Source organism: Apodemus sylvaticus, chromosome 10 (assembly GCF_947179515.1).
Source record: "Apodemus sylvaticus chromosome 10, mApoSyl1.1, whole genome shotgun sequence".
Taxonomy (NCBI): domain Eukaryota; kingdom Metazoa; phylum Chordata; class Mammalia; order Rodentia; family Muridae; genus Apodemus; species Apodemus sylvaticus.
Genome location: NC_067481.1, coordinates 108,990,043 through 109,011,309, shown reverse-complemented (window position 1 = coordinate 109,011,309; position 21,267 = coordinate 108,990,043). Strand labels below are relative to the sequence as shown.

At 47.1% G+C, this 21,267-nt stretch overlaps 1 protein-coding gene across 2 annotated transcripts in view; it reads right to left on the bottom strand.

Annotated features, from left to right (window-relative positions):
* Positions 1-21,267, bottom strand: part of Abcc1 (ATP binding cassette subfamily C member 1) — a 107,367-nt gene that overhangs the window by 69,466 nt on the left and 16,634 nt on the right. For both annotated transcript variants that reach the window (XM_052194312.1, XM_052194314.1), the window contains exons 2-5: positions 6,396-6,572; positions 4,755-4,880; positions 2,111-2,248; positions 675-800 (exon numbers count right to left, since the gene is read on the bottom strand). In XM_052194312.1, coding sequence (XP_052050272.1) covers positions 675-800; positions 2,111-2,248; positions 4,755-4,880; positions 6,396-6,572 — 567 coding nt within the window. The remainder of the gene's footprint in view (positions 1-674; positions 801-2,110; positions 2,249-4,754; positions 4,881-6,395; positions 6,573-21,267) is intronic.

Genomic DNA, 21,267 nt, shown 5'->3' with positions numbered 1-21,267 from the left:
CTGGACTGGTAGGAGCCCACAGAGGCCGGGCTGCCTGGAAGGGTGTGAATCACAGGGCTGAGACTTGATATGTACTGGAAGGAGAGGAGGGGTAAATAAAGAAAAAGATGGAGGGGAAAAGATGGACTGGCAGGAAGCAGCAGTTCACAGAATGGCCTTGGAACTGCCAGAGGTGCAAAGGGCCTAGGGGCCCCAGAGCAGAAATTCAAGATCTAAAATAACAGGGATCCACAGCCCCAGCCCCAGCTCCTACCAACTACAGCCCGAAGACCATGGGCTCAATCTACCAAGACTTCTCATTCTTCTAGAAAGCCTGGGCAGTTGGAATTCACCTGATACAAGTTTTTACCTGTGGGTTCTGTTCACATTTTCTAAAATCACCATGCTAAGTAAAAATTACTAGCTGGCTTGTAAGGCACAGCCAGGGACACAATAAAGCAGGCTCCTCACGTCCAGGGACACTGGTATGTGCAAGCACAGGTTTCTACCTGACATCTGAGAAAAATGATTTTGCTATGGGCTTCTGCAAGAACGGAAAGTGAGTCTGCATTGGTGAAGTGGGGCTCAGAACAAGTACCCAGTTGGTGTTAGATCTAGAACCTGAGCCTAGTCAGAGTTAGCTACAACTGCCTATTGCTCTCCCACCTGGGCATGCATGTCTGGGTCACACTTACCGGGTCATGGACAGTTTCAGAGAACAGGGGCGAGCGGTCTGAGAAGCAGGACAGCACGAGCTGAACAAGCAGGAGGGTGAAGTACAGATAGAACGTGGAATCCCGAAACACGTCCACTTGAGCGTCCTGAGCAGGGAAGGAGGCAGGGGACACAGATCAGGAGACTCTTCCCTGAAAGCAGGGCACAGATAACTCACCAAATCCTCACAGTCACAGGAATGGTGTTCAGTTGTGGGGATCCCATAATGGCACGAGATATCATGGGCCTCTGCAGGGAAGCACCAGTAAGGCCCTCTCCAAATGCTGCCCCAAAACCTCGGACGTTCCTACCTCCAGAACCACAAGCTCAATAAACCTCTGTTATCTCTAAGTCATCCTGACTATGGATTTGGCTATAGCCAAATGGTAAAAAGGACTAAGAGAAGCCCAAAGAGCAGGGTACAGAGAGCTACCTCCTCTGCCACAGGCATCCCCACATTTCCCTCCCCTGAAAACAAGACAGAAGAAAGGTAGCTCCGTCTCCTTGTCTAAACAGCAGGAGTGGAACAGGTCTGCTCTGACCCTTCTGGCTATGGGACCTTATCTATTTATTTGACCTTTCTATACCCTGGCTTCTCTACCACTGAACACATCAGTGTCCTCAACCAAGGGCTTTTCTGCATGCCAGACAACAATCCCAGGGTCTGGGAATGTCTGACATTAGCTCCTAACACACAGGGCATGGACGCTAGATAGCCTACAAAGTATAGGACAATGACCCACAATGAAGAAGTCTCTGTCCACTTGTCAACTATTGCTGAAGTAGAGATGCCTCATCAGAGTCATTATGCATGGTCCTCAGATTATTCATGAGAAACGTGTAGTCCCTGGAGAAGCACTCAGGAAAACACAAACTTAACGATGCCAGCCACTGTCCTGCTACAGAGGCTGCGTTTTCATAGGTGCTCCATATCTATCCTCACTCCTCCATGCTCCCTCCTCCCATTCCCTCCTCCATGGTCCCGCCAAGTCAGTCTCTATCTCCCAGATAACAAGAAATGGCAGACTAGCCAAGAAGTGTACATTCTTCAAATGTTTTGAGAGTGGCACACAGAAGCCAGCCTCAACAACTTCCTGTCAAGAGTTACAGTTGGTAGCACCAAGGTTAACATGTCTAGGGTCCTTGGGGAACAGCCACTGGGCAAACATAGCTCCCAGCCCAGCTCAGCTCCAGCCCAGCCAGCCTACACAAACACTGAAGGCAGAAGCCTAATGTGAGTTAGCATTTGCCTGTAGACAGGAAAGAAGGGTCTAGAACAAAGTCTGTACCTGGTTTGCTGAGTAGAGATGTTCCTGGAAAAGAAGTAGAACCTATGTGGTCCCCATCCTATGGTTCCCATGGCAACACATGACCATACAAAATGGATTAAGCATCTCTCCCCCTGGCCATCAATTACCTTTTTTAAGGCAGAGATGATCTTAGATCTCAAGATGGCAAGGGCACAGAGTAGGGCTATAAGCCAGAAAGTAAGCATAACTCCCGAGGACTGGACTCCCTTCCTTCGCTCCAGCTGAATTAAAAAGGTGGCAAGCAGCTGGAAGAGAAAAATGCGTGAGTGTTCAGAGAAAGCAGGCCCCCAGAGCCCACAGTGCCCATGCACGCACGCACGCACGCACGCACACACGCACGCACGCACGCAAGACTCGGGTCCAACAACTGCCTGGAGAGGCCCTTACCCCATCACAGTTGCACCATGGCCGCGCCCTAAAGAGTTGTAGCTATTTTCTAAAGGTTTCTTTCTTTTCATTCTCTGCAGATACTCCTGTGAGCGTGTGTGCCATGTGCACAGGTCTGGATGTGTGCAAAGGCCAGAAGGTGATTCTGAGTATTCTGTTCTCAGTCTCTCTCTGCCTTATTCTCTTGACACAGAACCTCTCATTTAACCTGGAGCTAGGTTGGTAGCCAAGTTGCCTCTGCTTTCCAATTAAAGATATGTGTGGCATGCCAGACTTTTTACATGGGTGCTAGAGATTTGAACAACTCTTAATATTCATGCAGCAAGTGCTCTTAAAACCGAGCCGTCTTCCAGGCCCTGAGTCACAGGACTCTAATGAGACCCTAACAGTAATGTGAGGGAGGCTCAGCTTAGAACTAAGATCCAGCACTGAGAGGAGACAAGGCAGAGCGGGCCCACGTACTGTGAGGCCGCAATGCCTTGGAGTCCTCTGCCTCCCACTGGCACATCCTCTCTGATCCCCTCCGTCTCCATTACTGTTGCAGGCACTCAGGCCAACCCTCCATCTCTCCCTTACCCTGAATGTTAGACATACTGCTCTCAACAGGAAGGTCCTCTGCCCTCAGCCCCTTCATCCTATCCCCTTTTCAGGCTTCAGCTCCACCATTCTTCCCTTCAGTGAAGTTTCCTTAACTACAAGCCCCAAATCCAAGTTCAGAGCTCCCCACTCAAAGCTCCGCACACCCTGACACACAGCTTCAGTCTTTTAGAGACACCATCTGATGTCTCTGTTCTCGGCCAAGCCACACACTCTTATCTCACACACAGTCACGGCAAGAACATGTTTGCTAACTTCCTATTAAGTTAGCCTGCAAGGAGCCCAGCAGGAGAGCCAGAAAACAAACCAAGAGCCACCACAAACATCAGGACGGCAGTCAGAATGTGGCTCTACCATGTCCAGGCTTTGTGACCTAGGCCCAGTTCCTTCACCTCTCTGGACTATACTTACCTACAGCATGGGAAGAACGTCAAATCTATGAACACAGATCATTCAGGAGTTAGTCTTGTGCCTGGCTCCTGGTTACCACAGCCATCAGCATCACTGTGTCTCTCCAAGCCTCCACTCCTCCTGACGCAGTCTCTCCTTCCCTGGACACCTCCTTTCAGGCCCAACCATTCTGATGAGCTGAGTCTCTGCCCCAAGTTTGCTCTAAGTTTGCTCCTCCTCTTCCTCCTCCAGCTGCCAAGGCCTCTGCTCTCTAAAATCCTCCTAAGCTTCGCACAGGATCCAAGCCTGGCTCAAGTGGCCATGACCTCGGCCACAGCCCTGGGCCTCGCTGTGCCTTCATCTTATCATGTAAGGAACACATGGTGTCTGTCCCACGAGGTCATTCTAAAAGGACCTCAAGCTCAAGCACAATACCAGGAGTCCTACCAGACCCGAAACCCACTCACCATGTATCTATAAATTTAAAGTCAGCGTTGCCTGTGTTGCTGAGGTGTGGGATCCTAGCGGCCAGCACAGCTTCCTACTTTACTTATTATTCTGCCTCCCTAAAACCTCAGAGCTCCAAAATCTATCACTTACTCTTGAGAAACTATTACAAATGACATTCTGTGAGCTGTACTTAGAAATGCAGGGAGCTGCGGGGCAGGGTAGGGACTGCAGCTGCTGTTGACTCTGCATATTTTGTTTTAGAGGTTTTGAAATATCTTATTATTATGTGTGTGCGTGCGCGCGTGCGCAACGTAACAAACATGTGGACGTCCCAGGATGCCTTCATAGAGCTGGTTCCCTCCTTCCGGCTTTGCCTGGGCTTTATACCACAAGCACCTTTATCCTCTGAGCCATTTCTTCAGTTTCGTCTATTGGTTTTAGGTTTGAGCTTTGTTCTTTTTCAGATTTATGTTTATTTATTGGTATGTGTATATGTCTACATGTGTACCGAATACATGCAAGTACCCACAGGGTCTGAAGAGGAATCCCTCTGAAGCTGGAGTGACAAGGGGTTGTGAGCCACTCAGTGTGCATGGTGGAGCCAAATCCGGGTCCTCTGTAAGAGCAGCGAGCACTTTTAACCACCGAGCCATCTCTCTAGCCTCTATTTCTTGGTTTTGTGAGACAAAGTCTCATGTAGCCCAGGCTGGCCTCAAATTCATTATTACACCAGACTGACCTTGAACTCCGCATCTCTCCAAGTGCTAGAATGAAAGCATGCGTCACCATGTTTGGCTCGCTACACAGTTTCTCTTTTGTTGGTGGAACCCATGACCTTGCTCACACTGGGCAAACACTCTCCCACCCAGCCACACCACAGCCCAAGCCCTCCATTTCTTACTGCCAGCCCCACCAGCCAACACTCACCATGGTGATGCCCAGCAGTGTTGGGCTGACCAGTGACACCGGGGCTAGGAGCACTCCCTGACTTCTTTCCCAGAAAGAGTAGAAGAGGTCTGCCCAGCAGATGACCCACAGAAAGAATCCTAAGGCCTGGAAGAAAAGGGAGCATCATGGCATGTTACAGCAGCAATCCTGGGACCTCTCTGAGCACCACAAAAAGTCACCAGGAAGACACCAGCTAACCTCCAAGGTTCTCAGATAAAGTATCAGCTTCTCTCTCTCCTCCCTCTCTCTCTCCTCCCTCTCTCCTTCTCTCCCCCTCCTCTCCCCTCCCCTTCTCCCCTCCCCTTCCCCCCCTCCCCTTCCCCCCCTCTCTCTCTCATTTTTTTTGAAACATGGTTTCTCTGTGTAGCCCTTTAGCCCTGGATGTCCTAGAAAACTCACTCTGTAGACCAGGCTGACCTCAAATTCAGAAATCTTCTTGCCTCTGCCTCCCAAGTACTAGGATTAAAAAGAGTGTGCCACCACTGCCCGGCTCTTACTCTTTATGACAGGGTTTTACTATGTAACCCAGGCTGGCTTTGAACTCCTGATCTTCCTGACTTAGTCCCCCAAGTGCTAGGATGACTGGTGTGTTCCACCATTCCTAGCTGTGTAATTTATTCTATTACCCTTAGTACCTTGCTCAGAATCAGACCTCTAGCCACAGCTCTGAGATGGTTCTATCCTTGCCTGTCACTGATGATACTTAATAAAAGAACAGCCCAATTTGAGGCAAGAAATACTTCTGGATGATGGGAAAGCCAGGCGTGTGGTCTGAAATCTAAGCGTGAGAAGAAAAGGGGAAAAGGCAGGGATCTCAGGTTCCAAGCCAGCCTGGGTTGCAAAGTAGGAACCTGTCTCAAAAAAGTAAAAATAAAGAATTAGAGAACACAAGGGCATGGCAGATGTCACCTCTTCATAAATGGCCAAATAAAAAAAAAATCACAGGAATATGTACACATGGAGAAAGCAGAGACTAAGAAGGAAACAAGTGATAAGAGTGGAAAGCCTGGCCAACGGGAGCCTCAGGCAGGGGCCCACGGGCCTAGGATTATTCTTGCAATTTCCCTATACCTAAACTAATTTCAAGACAGAACCTTTATTTGCATGCTAATGCCATGTGTGTGCATGTGTTCAGGTGCACACTGAGGCACCTTACTCTTTACCCTGAGGCAGGGTGAGGCAGGCTCTCTGTTTGAACCTGGGATCCCTTTCTGGCTGGTCTGGCTAGCCAGCCTGCCCAGGGGATTTCTGTCTACATCTCAACTTTCACAGGGATTCTGGTCCTCACGTTGTCCAGCACTTTACCTAGTAAGCCATCTCCTTGGCCCTGAAAATTTTTTCAAAGACAATAAATAAATACAAGGAAACTGCTTTAGTAAACAAAGACCTTATGAGAATCCGCTGAGAAAGTTTCCATCATCCCCAGTGCAAATGCAGGGAAACTGAGGCAACGTAAGCTACAGATTTCACTCAAAGGTCCTGTGACCTGAGTTTTGACGATGCTTGGCTCCAAATTTTCAGCCTTGATCTAACACGTTCTTCTGCCTTCTTCACCCAAGGCTAGCCTGGACTACACCAGTACCCAGATGCCCCACCCCACTGGGACACCAGGTGACTTACAGTTTTGGTTTTGTTGAGGTGTGTCATCTGGATGTAGCCCCGATCATGTCGAGAAAGATAGAGGAAGTAGATGGGGAAACAGGACCAGAGGTAGATACAAGGCACCCACGTGAGGACCGTGTTCTGAAAGCACTTGGTAAAGTCAGGGCTGCTGGTGTGCCACGTGACATTCCAGTCCTGGGGACACAAGCACATGCAACGGTCAACTGTCGCACCACGGAGGAACAGGCCTCACATGACTCAATCCTGCTGCTGTAGGCTCAAAGAAATAGACCATGATTCCTATATCCAGGGATCTCTCAACACAAGTACGCAAATTTCAAAGAGTCAGTGGTCAGAGAGTCTGAAAGCAAGTAACAGAAGAAGAGGTGATCCTAGTACAGCAGCAAGTCTCCTGCTCACAAGATGGAGGGAGGCTGTCACCTGAAAGAACCTTGATTCCCTTGAACCCTGAAGAACCTGGGAGCATCACACCGATCATTTGCACATATGCTTTATGAACCAGACTCCAGATCTGTATCACTATAAGCACACATAACGCCCAAGTGCTAGTACTATGTGTCCATCCCTAAGCTAGATGGTCACAGAAAACGGTACTGTAAGGCGCAAAGGAGATAGCTCAGTAGGTAATGCACTTGTTGAACAAGCATTAGGACCTGAGTTCAATCCCCAGAGTCCACATTTAAAAAAAAAAGTTTGGGGCCAGCAGGACAGCACATGACTTTAATTCCACCAGCAGAGGCAGAAGCAGAGGCAGGTAGATTTCTGAGTTTGAGGAAAGTCTGCACTACATAGCAAGTTCCAGGCCAGCCAGTACTATATTAAAATAATAATAGTAACAAAAACAACAACAATAATAATTTTTAAAGCTCAGTATGGCAGTACATACCTGTAATTCTAACACTGGGAGAATGGAGACACGGAGATCCCTAGGGCGCCCTAGCAAGCCAGCCTAATATACTTGCCAAGTTCCTGGCCAGTGAGAGCCCCATCTTAAAATTTAAAATGAATTAGGGTTGGAGAGACAGCTCCAATGTTAAGAGCACTGACTGCTCTTCCAGAGGTCCTGAGTTCATTTCCCAGTGACCATATGGTGGCTCACAACCATCTGTAATGGGATCTGATGCCCTCGTCTGTTGTGCCTGAGAGAGGAGCAGTGTACTCATATATTACATACACAGTATTTAAAAAAAAAAAAAAAAATCAAAGACATTTGATTTTTTTAATGACAATTCAAATGACAACTGAGAATGTCTTCTGGTCTCCACATGTATTATATTACATAAACATGTGAAACATATGTATACACAACTTTTGCTGTTGTTGTTTGGTTTTTCTTCAAGACAGGGTTTCTCTATGTAACCTCACTACTATCCTAGAACTCACTCTGTAGACTAGGCTGACCTTGAACTCACAGATATCCACTAAAGATGTGTAACAACACCACCTGGCAATACAACATAACTTTTAACATTTTACTCCCCGCACGCAATTTTACTCCAAGTGCGTGTGCGCGCACGTGCGTGTGTGTGTGTGTGTGTGAGAGAGAGAGAGAGGGGGGGGGGGAGAGAGAGAGAGAGAGAGAGAGAGAGAGAGAGAGAGAGAGAGAGACAGCACTTTTATCCACTGAACCATCTCACTGAAGACACAGTTTTTAATTTAATAAATAAACCGTTGGGCTACATGTGGTGGTTATGCCTTTAATCCGAGCCCTTTGGAAGCAGAAACAGGTGGATCTCTGTGAGTCTGAGACCAGCCTAGGCTACATAGTTGAGTACCAGGCTAGCCAAGGATACTAGTGAGACCCTATCTAAAATAAATAAATATATATTTTATTTATTTCATTATATATATCATATATTATTTATTATTTATTTCATTATTCATGTACAATGAAATAAATAAAATGTTCTGTCCTTTACCATCTCCTCTGTCTGATGGAGGCACAGAGAGTGCTACGCAGTGCTTGAACCACTGGATTAGCATGCCAACCCAGCTACTAGTTCTGCACAATCCTTCTACTATACCAGTTTACCAGTTATATCCACACATACCTACCCACCACGACCTGCCTCCTACCTGTCTGAGTATCTACCTTTCCACCTGTACAATCATCCAAGTACACAGAAATTTACCCATGACCCCTCTCTCTTTTGGTAATTGCTTGCCCTTCACAGGTAATTACACAGCATGTTAAATTTTTTTCTAAGTATACAAAATTATATATGGTGAAAAATTAGCCTTTCTCTCTTAACTCGCAATCTGTCAAACTACCTCACAGGCAAGCTTCTTTTGCTAACGCAAGATAACATCCAAATGCAAATGATTTAGTTTCCCTAAAAGGTATCATGATGCCAACTCTATTCTGTACCTCGCTTTTAAAGGGGGGAGGGTCTTCTATTATCCATGTCCATGAGCATGCACATGGAGGTCAGAGGACAACTTTCAAGAGTCTGCTTCTTGTTCCGCCATGTGGATCAAACTCAGGTTGTCAGGTTTGGAAGCTAGTATTTTTTTTTTACTGGCTGAACCCTCTTAGATTTCTTGCCTTATTTTGCGACAAGGTCTCAATGCAGGCTGACTTCATACTGCAGATGTAGCACACAATGACCTTGAATTCCAGATCCCCTTCCTCTTCCTCCAGAACGCTAGGGCAACAGGCTTTAGAGGTGTGCACCACCAGTTTTATGTGGTGCTGATGACCATCAAGTCCGTGTACATGCTGAGTGAGCACTGTTCAGCTGGACCAGTTCCCCATCCTTTCCTTTTTTTAACCTAACTGATATGGGGAGCGGGCTCTCCCCTCCCTCCTTCCCCACCCCCGCCCCCACCCCATCTCTCTGGCTCACTCAAACTCAAAGTGATTTACCTGCCTGTGCTTCAGAGTGCTGGGATTAAAGGCATGTACAACCACACTGGCCAATGGAAATCACTGACAAGATTTGCCTAATTCTTGACATTTTCATTTCTTTTGGTGAGAGGGAGGAAAAAAGGAAGGGAGAGAGAGGACGTGTGGAAGGAGAAAAGGAAAGAGGGAAGAGGAGAGGGAAAGGGGAGAGGGAAAGGAACAAAAGGAAGGGGGGAGGAGGGGGGAGTGGGAAGGAGAGAAAGAGAAAGATAGAGAGCATGAGAGACAGGAGAGGTTTTGCCCTAAGCTGTTTCTAACCACTCCCATGCCCTGGTGTTTTTTCAGAGCCAACCATCATCAACTTCCGGTTGATACCTGGCCATTGATACAGAAGACACCTGGTGCATCTGTAACAGAAACCCCCAGGGATGTTTTGTAGTCCAGTGGAAGGCAGCCCCCTGCTGTCACGCCCTGCTGTTGTCCTCATTCTCTTCAGAGGGCCCTTTTCTTGGGATCGCCACTATGCCAAACTACATGGGGAGATCTTGACTTTAATTCTACCTCCCACAGCCTCAGTCCATCCACCCTCACAAATAAACAACATAAAGAGCCCAGCAGGTCCCTGTGGCAGGCAAGCACCTGTCTGTGTGAGGTAACTTCTGGAATTCAAAGTAGCCAGTCACAGGTTTACTTAAAGTATAAACAAGTTAGCCAGGTCTGCTGGTACCAGCCTGCCAGACCAGCTTGGGAAACTGAGGCAGAAGACCTGCCTAGACTATAGAATGAGTTTAAGGCCAGACTGGGCAACTTTGTGAAACTTGTCAGAAAATAAAGTTAGGGCCAGTAAGATGGCTCAACAGGCAAAGACACTTGCCACTAAGTATACGGACCTGAGTCTGCTACCTCAGGACCAAGTGGTGGCAGAACCTACTCCTACACATCAACCTTTGCACTCACACACAGAAACTAAAATGTGTAGGAGATAGAAATGTGTAGAGATAGAAAGAGGGCTGGGGATGCAGCTTGGTGGTAAAGTGCTTGCCTAGAATGCACAAGGCCCTGGATTCTATTCCTGGTATGGGGAGGAGGGGGTATATAACGGAAACAGACAACCCTCAAAACAAACACCATGAGCTTACCCAAGGCAGCCACTTCCCAAGCTCCAGGTATTCACAGGCTTCTGAGCCTTGTCAGTCCAACAGAGGCAGACCTCCCACCGAAGTTTATTTATGACAAGTGAAATAATCAAGGTAGTCCACTGTTGAATGCTTGAAGGAAGACTCAGACTGATACCCTTGTATTAAGAGAGGACACAGGTGGACTGAGGAAATGGCTCAGATGATAATTCGATTGCTCTCCTATAGAACCCATTATAATCCATTTCCAGGATGGGGTCCACTGAGAACTCACTAAGAGCCACAGATAAGCAGGGCACTAGGAACGCAGCACTCAAGCCTCAATATTCACACTACCTTTGACTCTCCTCCCCATAACCCAGCAGGTACCGGGAAACTGCTAAGTAAACAAACATCTAAAACCACCCCTTCCCTCTCCAGCATTATTCCCTATAGTGTGTGAGAGACTATGTATATATGAACGTGCACATGTGTGTATAGATGCCAAAGCATGTGTTGTTCCTGAGGAGCCGCCCACCTTACGTTTTGCGATGCCATCCTCACTATGCTGGAGCTCACCAATTAGTATCCTCCTGTCTGCAGGCCATCAGCACTGGGATTGCAAACTCACACCAACACACTTGGCTTTTTAACTTGTTACAAGGGACTGAACTCAAGTCCTCAAACTTCCATAGCAAATGCTTTACTGACTTATTTCAGCTCCCATGGTTGGATGATTGGTTGGTTGCTTTTTGTTTTGTTCTGTTTTTTTAAATAACAGTCCATTGTTTTCTTAGTCACCAGCAGCCCAAGTAGCTTTCAGACTCGGTGAATGCGGACTCCAACTTAAGACCTTAACCTCATGTGAATCTGGACAGGACACAGGGACCTTCAGCTGCTTTCCAGGATGTTGGTCAGGAAGGTGAAGTGCTTGGAAGGCTCTGCAAGACCCAAGGAGGGAGGATACAAAAGAGCCTGATCCCACAGGGCTGCCAGAAGCAGATCAACCACTGTCACCATCTGGTGACATGCACCCACTGGTGCAGACAGTATCTAAGGAGCAGGAACTGCTCAGGCTAGAGATTAGCTCCCGCACAAGGCAGATCAGCTGAAATGCTACCAAGGAAAGAAAGAGTGATGCAGAAGAGGGTGTTCCCCTGAGGAAGGGGAATTGCAGAGAAGAGCACCTTGCCCCAGAGCTGAGCCAGAAGGGGCAGGAAGGGACACCAAGGGAAAGCTGAGAATGTGAACTTACAGCACGGAGAGCCAGCAGTCACACCTGCCATCTCTCCTCACAGCCCACAGTGACCCTGAGCACAGCTGAAACAAGATGGGGAGCCTCTCAGCATTTTCTTCATCCAGCCTCAACCTCAGCCACTATAGAAGGCAACAACTGTGGCTGTCGCTTATAGGCTTCTAGGCCCAAGCAAAGGACTCAATGCCACCCACCCAAGACTCCAGTCACCTGGTCTTCCTTCCCCATGACTCTTTCTTAACCAGGGATCCTCAGAATTCAAGCCTGATTTAGCTTAGAACTCTCCAGGGAACCACCTGCCCTGACACAGACTTTGTGGCCCAGGCTACTGAATGAACACTCTATTCCACCCTCAAGTTGATCAACCTGTAAAGGATAAAGCCCAAAGCCCTTGAGTTTCATGTGCCCATAAAATTCTGTATTGCAGGGTTCTTTTGGTTTTTTGAGGCAGGTGTCTTTATCAGTACATTCTCATATTCTTCATTTCTCTTTTCTCTTTAACCAGAGGAGGCAACAAGCTTATAGCAAACAGGTAGAAAAGCACCTCAAGCAAAACCCAGAAAGAAATAAAACAAAAAGAGTCTAGGGATGTGGTACAGGTAAAAGTTCAGTGTCTTAGCCAGAGTTTTACTGCTGTGAACAGGCACCATGACCAACGCAAGTTTTATAAAAGACAACATTTAAGTGGGGCTGGCTTACAGGTTCAGAGGTTCAGTCCATTGTCATCAAGGCAGAAACATGGCAGCATCACGCAGGCATGGTGCAGGAGGAGCTGAGAGCTCTACATCTATCTTTATCCAAAAGAAACCAGGAAGAGACTGGGCATGCTCAGGTATCTAGGAGAAAGATCTGCAAGGCCATCCCCACAGTGACACACTTCCTCCAACAAGGCCACACCTTCTAATAGTGCCACTCCCTGGGACGACCATATACAAACCATCACAGTTAGCCTGAGTTATTTAAGCCTCTTTCTTAGGGATGGGGGAGGGGGGGAGAATGAAGAGAAAAGAATCCACCTGTTGAATGACTCCACGTGTGCTGTCTGCTCAGGTGCAGTGCTGTTTGCTGGCTCTGCTCTAAGTACCTGAGACACAGCAGACCCTTTTCAGACGGAGGCCATGGGTAGGAGGTGAGCCTTTTGATATGTCACCCAGGCTGGTCTCAGACTCCTGATCTGCCTGCCTCAACACTCCACCCTCCCTGTATTAGGATTACAGGTGTGTACCACCAGGTCTGGCTACTGATGTCACACTCAAATCCTCAAAATCTAGTGGGGTAGACAAGTACAACCATCAAAATCATTTTATGAATGGAACATGCTGGTACAAGCCTTTAATTTCAGAAGCTACAAAGCAGAGACAGGAAGATGGCCCTGAGTTTGAGGCCAATGTGGATTACAGAATGAAACCTTGTCTCAAAACCTCCCCCTAAGACCCATTTTCTAGAGACAGAAACTGAGACCCAAGCATATAACATGCAGGCAAATATACACAGTCAGGAGCCTAAATCCATACATAGAAATTGTCTAGAAATAGAAACATCTATACTGTTTATCAGTTATGTGTAGTACTATCCATCAAAAATCAATATTCATCGGGGAGGGATGGTATTGTGGGTAAAGTGCTTACCATGAGAACGTGAGGACCTGAGCCTGACCTCCTGCACCCACACAAAAAATCCAAATGTGTGTAACTCTAGGTTTGGTAAGAGCAGCTGAAGGCTTATAAGAGACCCTGCCTCAAAAGACTAAGATGGACAGAGGACGTGACATGGACAAGCACACACAGTGCACATCCACATCCACATACGCACTCACAAATTATCGCCATAGACTTGGACACCGTAGTGAGCACCTGCATGATTCCAGCACTTGGGAGGCTAAGGCAGGAACATAAGGAGTTCAAAGCCAGCCTAGATTACATAACAAGATGTAGTTTACAAAATAAATTAAATAATAAATAACCAATTAAAATCAACCTAAAAAAAAAAGACATACATGGCTGGGCAGGAACATTTTCTTAGGCAGTCAAAAAAGAGACCAAATAGCTGGCCGGTTGGAAAGTTGACCTGAAGCCAAAGGGAGGGAAAAATGAAACTAGGGGTTTGAAGTTAATAATCTTTGGTCCTGTTTAGATTTTTCTGTGTATTGCATCTAAAATACCAGCAAACAGCTTCAATTCACACTTAAAAAACAAACAGCAGCAGAGCTGAAAGGTTGACATTTCTGAGGTAGAAACAAACCAGAGAGCTAGTACTGACCAGTACCAATGACAACAGACATCGTAGCCACAGAGGTTGGGAACTCTGGTTACCCCAGCACCAGCCTGAGCTACCTTCCTATTGTCTCCAAAATTGTTATAACAAATGAGAACATCATTTCAGCACTGGGGAGGCTGAGGCAAGGGGAATATAAATTAGAAAAAAGGGCTGGGGTGTAGTCAAATGGTTTTTATCTGGCACATGAATCCCTGAATCCCCCAAGACTTGCAAAATGAAAAGGGAAAAAAAAAAAAAAAAAAAAAAAAAAAAACCTACTTTGTTCTTTTTTCAGACAGGATGCTTAGATTATTCACAAACACTGCCCAGAAATAGAGAACCAGGACTCTAACCCCTGAGCTCCCATCTCTGACTTGAAACTCCATCCTTGCACTCTGAAGGCTGCAACACCCCAACCTCAGCAATCTGCAGAGAGCTCTCTGGGAAAAGATGCTACAGAATGGCCAATAGCCCTTTGGCTTTGTATAGTTCAAGTTCACCTGTGCAGAGCAGACTAGGCATGCACTGGCTCAGACTCAGGAATACTCCGAACCCTGGCCCTCAGCAAGAGTGAGCCAAGCCAGAGATGGTAGGGTGGGGCCTGCTCTGAATCAGGTTCCACAAGCAGACTGAACAGCAGCCATGGGGAACAACATCCCAGGTAAGGGTAGGTACAAGCCCAGGGATTAGGCCAGCAAGATCAGAGAAAGAAACTTAAGAAACAGTTCTTCGTACACACAGACCTTATGCCGAGTGCTATGTTCAAGAATCATGTACAGCCCTCCATTTTTTCACTGAATTCCTAAGCTTCACAGAAAGGGACATAAGGACAAAGAGGAGAGACTGCAGGCTCCAAGTCCCAGAGCCACATGTAGGAATCTGGCTCCAGGACTCTCCAAGCTCCTTCTCTTGACAATGGGCAAGGGCCCAGCTCACAGCAGACATAGGTCATTTACAAAAGTCCTGCTCAGAACCCGCCCAGGCGTGGTCACCTGGCCAAGAGGCGGCAGAAGAGCAGAGCACCTGAGGAAGGGTATGAAGAGGTGGCTGCCCTGGAGGCTCTGAGCTTCAGGACACAGTCCTACTTAAAGAGAAAGCATGGGGTGCTGTTTCCTATGGCAATCCTGTGATGATTAGGAGACTAGAGTCTCTCTCCTTAATATAACATTAGGCTCAGAGTCAAAAAAGGCTCTGGTGACATGCTGGCAGCAATGCCACCTGGCTGCTGCCAGCTGAACTATCCTCCTGTGACCTCTGACTCATCAGAACTATGAATAAAGCCCAGAAACACTGACTGAGGCACAGTCAGACTTTGAACCAACAAGGGGAACCAGGAAGTGGTGGGAAATAGTTACTGTCCTAGCCTGGCAAGCACCTAAATCTTCATGCCAGATGTGCAAGGCAAGCACTCAAAAAAGCAAGAGGCAGCACTCCCCTCTCTGTTTGAAATCAGACCCTTGAGTATCATTAAACTTCTCTGCCACCACCTGAGGACTGGGATGAAGCCTGGGGGAATGTCACACACGTACCAAGCACGGGAGTGTGTCTGGGGGCAGAGCAGGGAGAGGGAACAGGCGTTCATCTACTGCCTGAGCATCGTCCTAAAGGGAAGAGACCAGCAGTGGGCCACAGGAGCGAGGGTCTGTTATTTTGGTTTATTGATGCTAGATATCAAACTCAGGACCTCACAGAGGCTGGGCATGCCCTCCATTGACGAGCCACACCCATCCCTTAACGTATGATTTAAAACATTGCTTTTCAAAATAAGGGCCAGTCTGTCTTCCAAGTGACATCTGACATTGCTTGGAAAGACTTCTAGTTGTCCAAATTGGATATCAAAGGATTGTACTACCTCATTTTGTGGGTAGAAGTCAAGGATATTTAAGAAAACCCAATACACGAGCAGGCCAGCAGGCAAACAACCCAAGGGTCACCAACACTGACTGAGGAACCGTATGTGATCATCAGTCCATCTCTGACTATTCCTAAGAGTCCACATCCCCCAAAGACACCCTTATCAGGCACCTGGGCTTCAACCCCTCAAACACAAGGAGAGGCTCTGAAATTCTGGCTCCTCTTAAGGAGTGGTGGGAAACAGTCACTGTCATGGCCAAGAAAATACCCCAACTTCTCATGCCTGATGTGCAGACCAAGCATCTGGTAAATCAAGAAAAAAGCCTTAGGCAAGGGCAGGCTGCAGTCTCAACAGAACTCCTATAAGAGGAGCTGGCAAGGAGAGTATGGCTCAAACTGGCCCTTGCTTCAGCGTGAGCCCAGGCACACAACAGCCATCTTGACTTCCATGCCCACCTCCTGTCCTGCCTTCCGTATTTGCCAACATTTCATTCAGCACAGACTTACCTAGTGGCCCTACCAGGCATGATGAATAGGTCTGCAATCATAGTACTCAAAGAGGTTTTGGCAGGAAGATCTTAAGTTCAAAGCCAACCTGAACTACAAAGCAGATTTTACATTCAGTTCCAACAGTATGCCAGGTACACTGGGAAGGGAGGCAACAGAGCAGCCCCAAGATACCTGGATCCTGTCCCACTCTAGCAACTGAACTACACCCTCAGCCCCGTTTGTCTGTCTGTCTGCTTTTGCTTTTGTTTTTACTTTCTAAGTTTGTCAGAAACCAAGACAGGGACACATCCCTGTTTAGAATCTGATGGCTTCCCATCAACACCAATGTCTGTCTCTATCTTGTTCCCGTGGAGACCTGTAAGGCAGTGACAAGACTTAGGTGTACTCTCTAAAGACAGCACTCAGTCTTTCTAGATGCTTCCTGTAGAACTTGAAACTACTTTACAATCACCCTTTTCCCTTCTTTACCCCACCCCTCCCCCTGCTTGGGGTGATGGGGAATGGCTGGTGGTCCTAGGGATTGAGCCTAGGACCTCAAATATGCTAGACAAGTACTCTACCCCTCATTCTCAGCCTTTGTTTTGTCTGCTTTGATCCCAGGACCACAATCACGCAAGCTCTCTAAGGCTGGACCTAGTTCTGGCATTTCCATTTGTCACCTGGCCCACAGAAAACTATGCACACCTGAACACAAAGAGCGCCCCTGACCTCCCCTGCAGTGAGATAGGCAAAGGGGTGCTTGTTCACTACCCTGACCAAACCCACACTAGGGTAGTAGCCAGTTTTTTCTATTCCAACTATGATGCAATGCACTCCCTTGGAAACTGCTTCTTTTATTTTTGTTTTTCTCGTGTGTATGGGGTTGGGCACTGGGGTGGATGCTACAATGTGTATGTATAAGGCAGGGGACAATAGGAAAGTAAATTCTCTCCTTCCACAATATGAGTCCCAGAGATGAAACCCAGATTCTTAGGTTAGAGGCAAGCACCTTTACCGATAAGCCGTCTCAGCCACCTATTCCTGTTTCTTATGCTAAGGAAAATGTGGAAAATGTGACCCTCAGCCTCACCAAACTTTGCTTAGTTCTGAGCTTCATGCTGACAAAGGGGGAAACCAAGATACACAGATGACTCTGAGAAAGTAAACCAAGATGTGCTGGCAGGCATCGGACCACATGTCACACACCAATTCCCTGAGGCCACAGGAAAGGCATGCAGATAGAACAACTGACAGGAACTCAGGGACCCCAAGGAACTGACTGTCTCATTATGGCTACTTCCTCTTGAGAAGTCAGAACAAGCTTCAGGAAGGCAGGCACTAAGGTCTGCCTAAGTGGAGAGGGGAAATGGCAACCCAAAAGGAGGGCATGGGGGTCACCTAGTGACAGGCCTGACTTCAGGGACAGCTCAAATGAAAGAAAGGAACCTTCCAGTTAGGAAAAGCTAAAGCTGTTCTGGACCATGATATATGTGATCCCACCACAAGCCTTCAAGAGTGCCGTTTTCATTGCCCACTGTGGAAACTTAGGCACAGATTACAAAGGCCTAACCCAGGGAACGTGATCCCAGAGAATTCAGTGGCCTGTGAAAACCTATCACTCTCCATTATGGTTCCAGATCAAGATGTCTGGTCTTTGCTCAGAGCAAGACAGCAAACAACAAGCAACAGCATGATGAAGATCGCCCCCAAGAAGAGGAGAGGACACTAAAATGGCACTCGAGACGACACATGCATTAATAAGGTATTAGCTCACTTAATTTCATAGCTCAGTAAGAAGCCATTACTATGGTGTACATGAGAACTCTTACAGACAGATAAAATTGCTACTCCAAGGCATTTGTTGGGATTACAGGCATATGCCTGCCACCAGTTTATGCAGGGCTGGGGTTCAAACCCAGGCCTGGATGCAATCGAAGCCAAATCCTCACCCTTCCAGATTTCAGTATCTCAGCTACTGGTCTCTATCCACCAATGCTCCAGGCCACGTCTCCCTGCTGCTCTCTGTCTCTGGATGCAGGTCACAACTTTGGGGGTACCTCTTCTTTCATCTAATTACACTATTCTAGGGGAGGCTTCCTTCTACATCTCCAGAGTCAAGAGAGAAGCACAGCACTCCACACTGAGCATGGTGATGCCGTCTATTGTCCTAACTACTGGAAAAGCTGCGACAAGAGGATCACAGGTTCAAATCTTCCGCAGGCTACAAACTGAGTTCAAGCCCAGGTCGGGTAACTTGTTGAGACCCTGTCTTAAAAGAATAGAAAAGGGGCTGGGGATGTAACTCAGTGATATTAGAAGGCTGGCCCCAGCACTGCACAAAAAGAAGGAAGGAAAAGAAAAATTGAAATGAGAAAGAGCCGTTGCCTCTTCACTGCTGCTCGCTGACACTCAGTTACCTTTCATGGTAAGGCCAAGTATAATTGCCAAGGTAGCTAGCGGCCTGGCCAGATCAGCAGCTGCACTCTGTCTCCAATGCCAGCTATCTTCTTGTCTCCACCAGTCAGATGCCTGGGCCAGCTTGTTTATGCCAAACCCAGGCTGACAGACAGCAACAAGCTCTCCCCCTCACCCAGCCACCAGCCTCTCACAGCCTGTGACTCCTACCATGCCCCAAGAAAGAAGTGTTCCCCAAAGCTGCTGCTCCTGCCAACATGGATACTAGGGTACGGCTTATCTGTCATCTCAACACAAGCTCCCTGCACCCACTGTCATAAAATGAGTCAATGTCCCCATCCTTTCCCACCCCCTGTAAGGTCCCTCATTTCTGTCCTGCTCAATGTCACTGCATAACTAGCAGTGTCATAATACTGACACCTACATCTTACTTTCTTGTGTGTATATAGTAATGTGTGAATGTGTGTGTGTTCCCGTGTAGTGTGTGTGCGCACGCGCGCGCGCGCACACACACACAAGCGAGAGAGAGAGAGAGAGAGAGAGAGAGAGAGAGAGAGAGAGACAGACAGACAGACAGACAGACAGACAGAGAGCAGGTGCTTTTGTACACATGCGTGTGGAGGCCAGAGGTTGACATTCAGAGTCTTTCTTAGTCACTATCTTATTCTTTGAGGTCTTTGAATTAAACCTAGAACTTTCCAATTTGTTAGTTTAGCAAGCCAAATTACCCTGGGGATTTCTTTTCTTGACTTCTAAGCTTTGTTCTTAACCCTATCTCAGGACTGATAATGCTACAGTTCCAAGACCTTGCAAACCAAGCAGGCTATTGGTGTGATATCCAACCACCTAGACAAGGCACAGATGCATGGAGAAGTAACTGTCCAATCCTCTGGTTCCCAGCAGCAGAGAGCCTGAGGCCAGGTATGGATCTCCTCACTGTAAACTCCTAGTGTCTAAGGCTATCCTGAGCTGTGACTCCCTCTATACATCAGTAGTAGCCTCATCCCCTCTCCCTGACTTGGGACTATCAAAAGTGTTACCATCTGTCCCCTGCGGATAAGTCAACTGCACAGCACTGAGAACCACTGATCATTCTGGCTAATTTCAGAGTTTTTTCCCATTTTTAACAGTGGAGATAGGTACATACTCAGTACTCCATATCCACAGGCCCTACATCCTCAGATTCAACCAACTTCACACTGAAATTATTAAGAATGGCCAGTGAGATGTCTCAGCAGTTAACAGTGTCTGCCATCAAACCCAATGACCTGAGTTCAATTCCCAGAACACACATGGTAGGATAAAGCTGACTCCATCAAGTTGCCCACTTATCTCCACATGTGTACCATGGCACAGGCAAACACACACACACACACAAAATGTTAAAAAACAAGACGATCAGTGGAGCAGCTAGAATGGAAGTCTTCCTACCGCCATTTGCACGGGATGCTGGGCGGCTCCACAGCCTTCTGTGCATGACCCACCAGGAGAGAGTGAGATCTCCCAGCAGCACTTTCACTTCTGATGCGGAGGTGAGATCTTCACCTTCTCTCTGGAGGGGAACAGCTGGGAGCGCACAGGGTACAGGGCATACGATCAGCTGGGACAGAGGTCTTTAGACTGCCATTTGCACCAGGGAGCCAAGTGGCTTCTCACCCTTCTGTGAACAGACCCTGCCAGAAGAGAGTTGGTCTCCCAGGAGTACGGACACAGGCTTACAGGCCCACAGAAGGGACAAGCTCCAGCCAGAGACAGCAAGACCAACCAGCACCAGAGATAACCAGATGGCAAAAGGCAAGCACAAGAACCCTACCAACAGCCGGGCGTGGTGGTGCACACCTGTAATCCCAGCATTTGGAAGGCAGAGGCAGGCGGATTTCTGAGTTTGAGGCCAGCCTGGTCTACTGAGTGAGTTCCAGGACAGCCAGGGCTACACAGAAAAACTCTGTCTCAAAAAACCAAACCAAAAAAACGAACCCTACCAACAGAAATTAAGGCTACTTGGCACTTGGCAACATCAGAACCCAGTTCTCCCACCACAGCAAGTCCCAGATACCCCAACACATCAGAAAAGCAAGAGTTTGATTTAAAATCACATCTCATAATGCTGATAGAGACTTAAATAACTCCCTTAAAGAAATACAGGAGAACATGAGTTAACAGGCAGAAGCCCTTAAAGAAGAAACACAAAAATCCCTTAAAGAACTATAGGAAAACACAAACAATCAAGTGAAGGAACTGAACAAAACCATCCAGGATCTACAAGTAGAAACAATGAAGAAATCACAAAGGGAGACAACTCTGGAGATAGAAAACCTTGAAAAGAAATCAGGGGCCATAGATGCAAACATCAACAACAGAATACAAAAGATAGAAGAATCTCAGGTGCTGAAGATACCATAGAAAACATTGACTCAACAGTCAAAGAAAATGTAAAATGCAAAAAGCTTATAACCCAAACATCCAGGAAATCCAGGACACAATGAGATCAAACCTAGATTAACAGAAATATTTTTCATGTAAATCTTCAATTTTATCAGAAAATGTTTGCAATTCCTCTTTCAATTAATTTAGTAATGTTTTTATGTCTACCATTTTATCTGCATTATTTTTCATGATAATCAATTTTAACATTTTTCT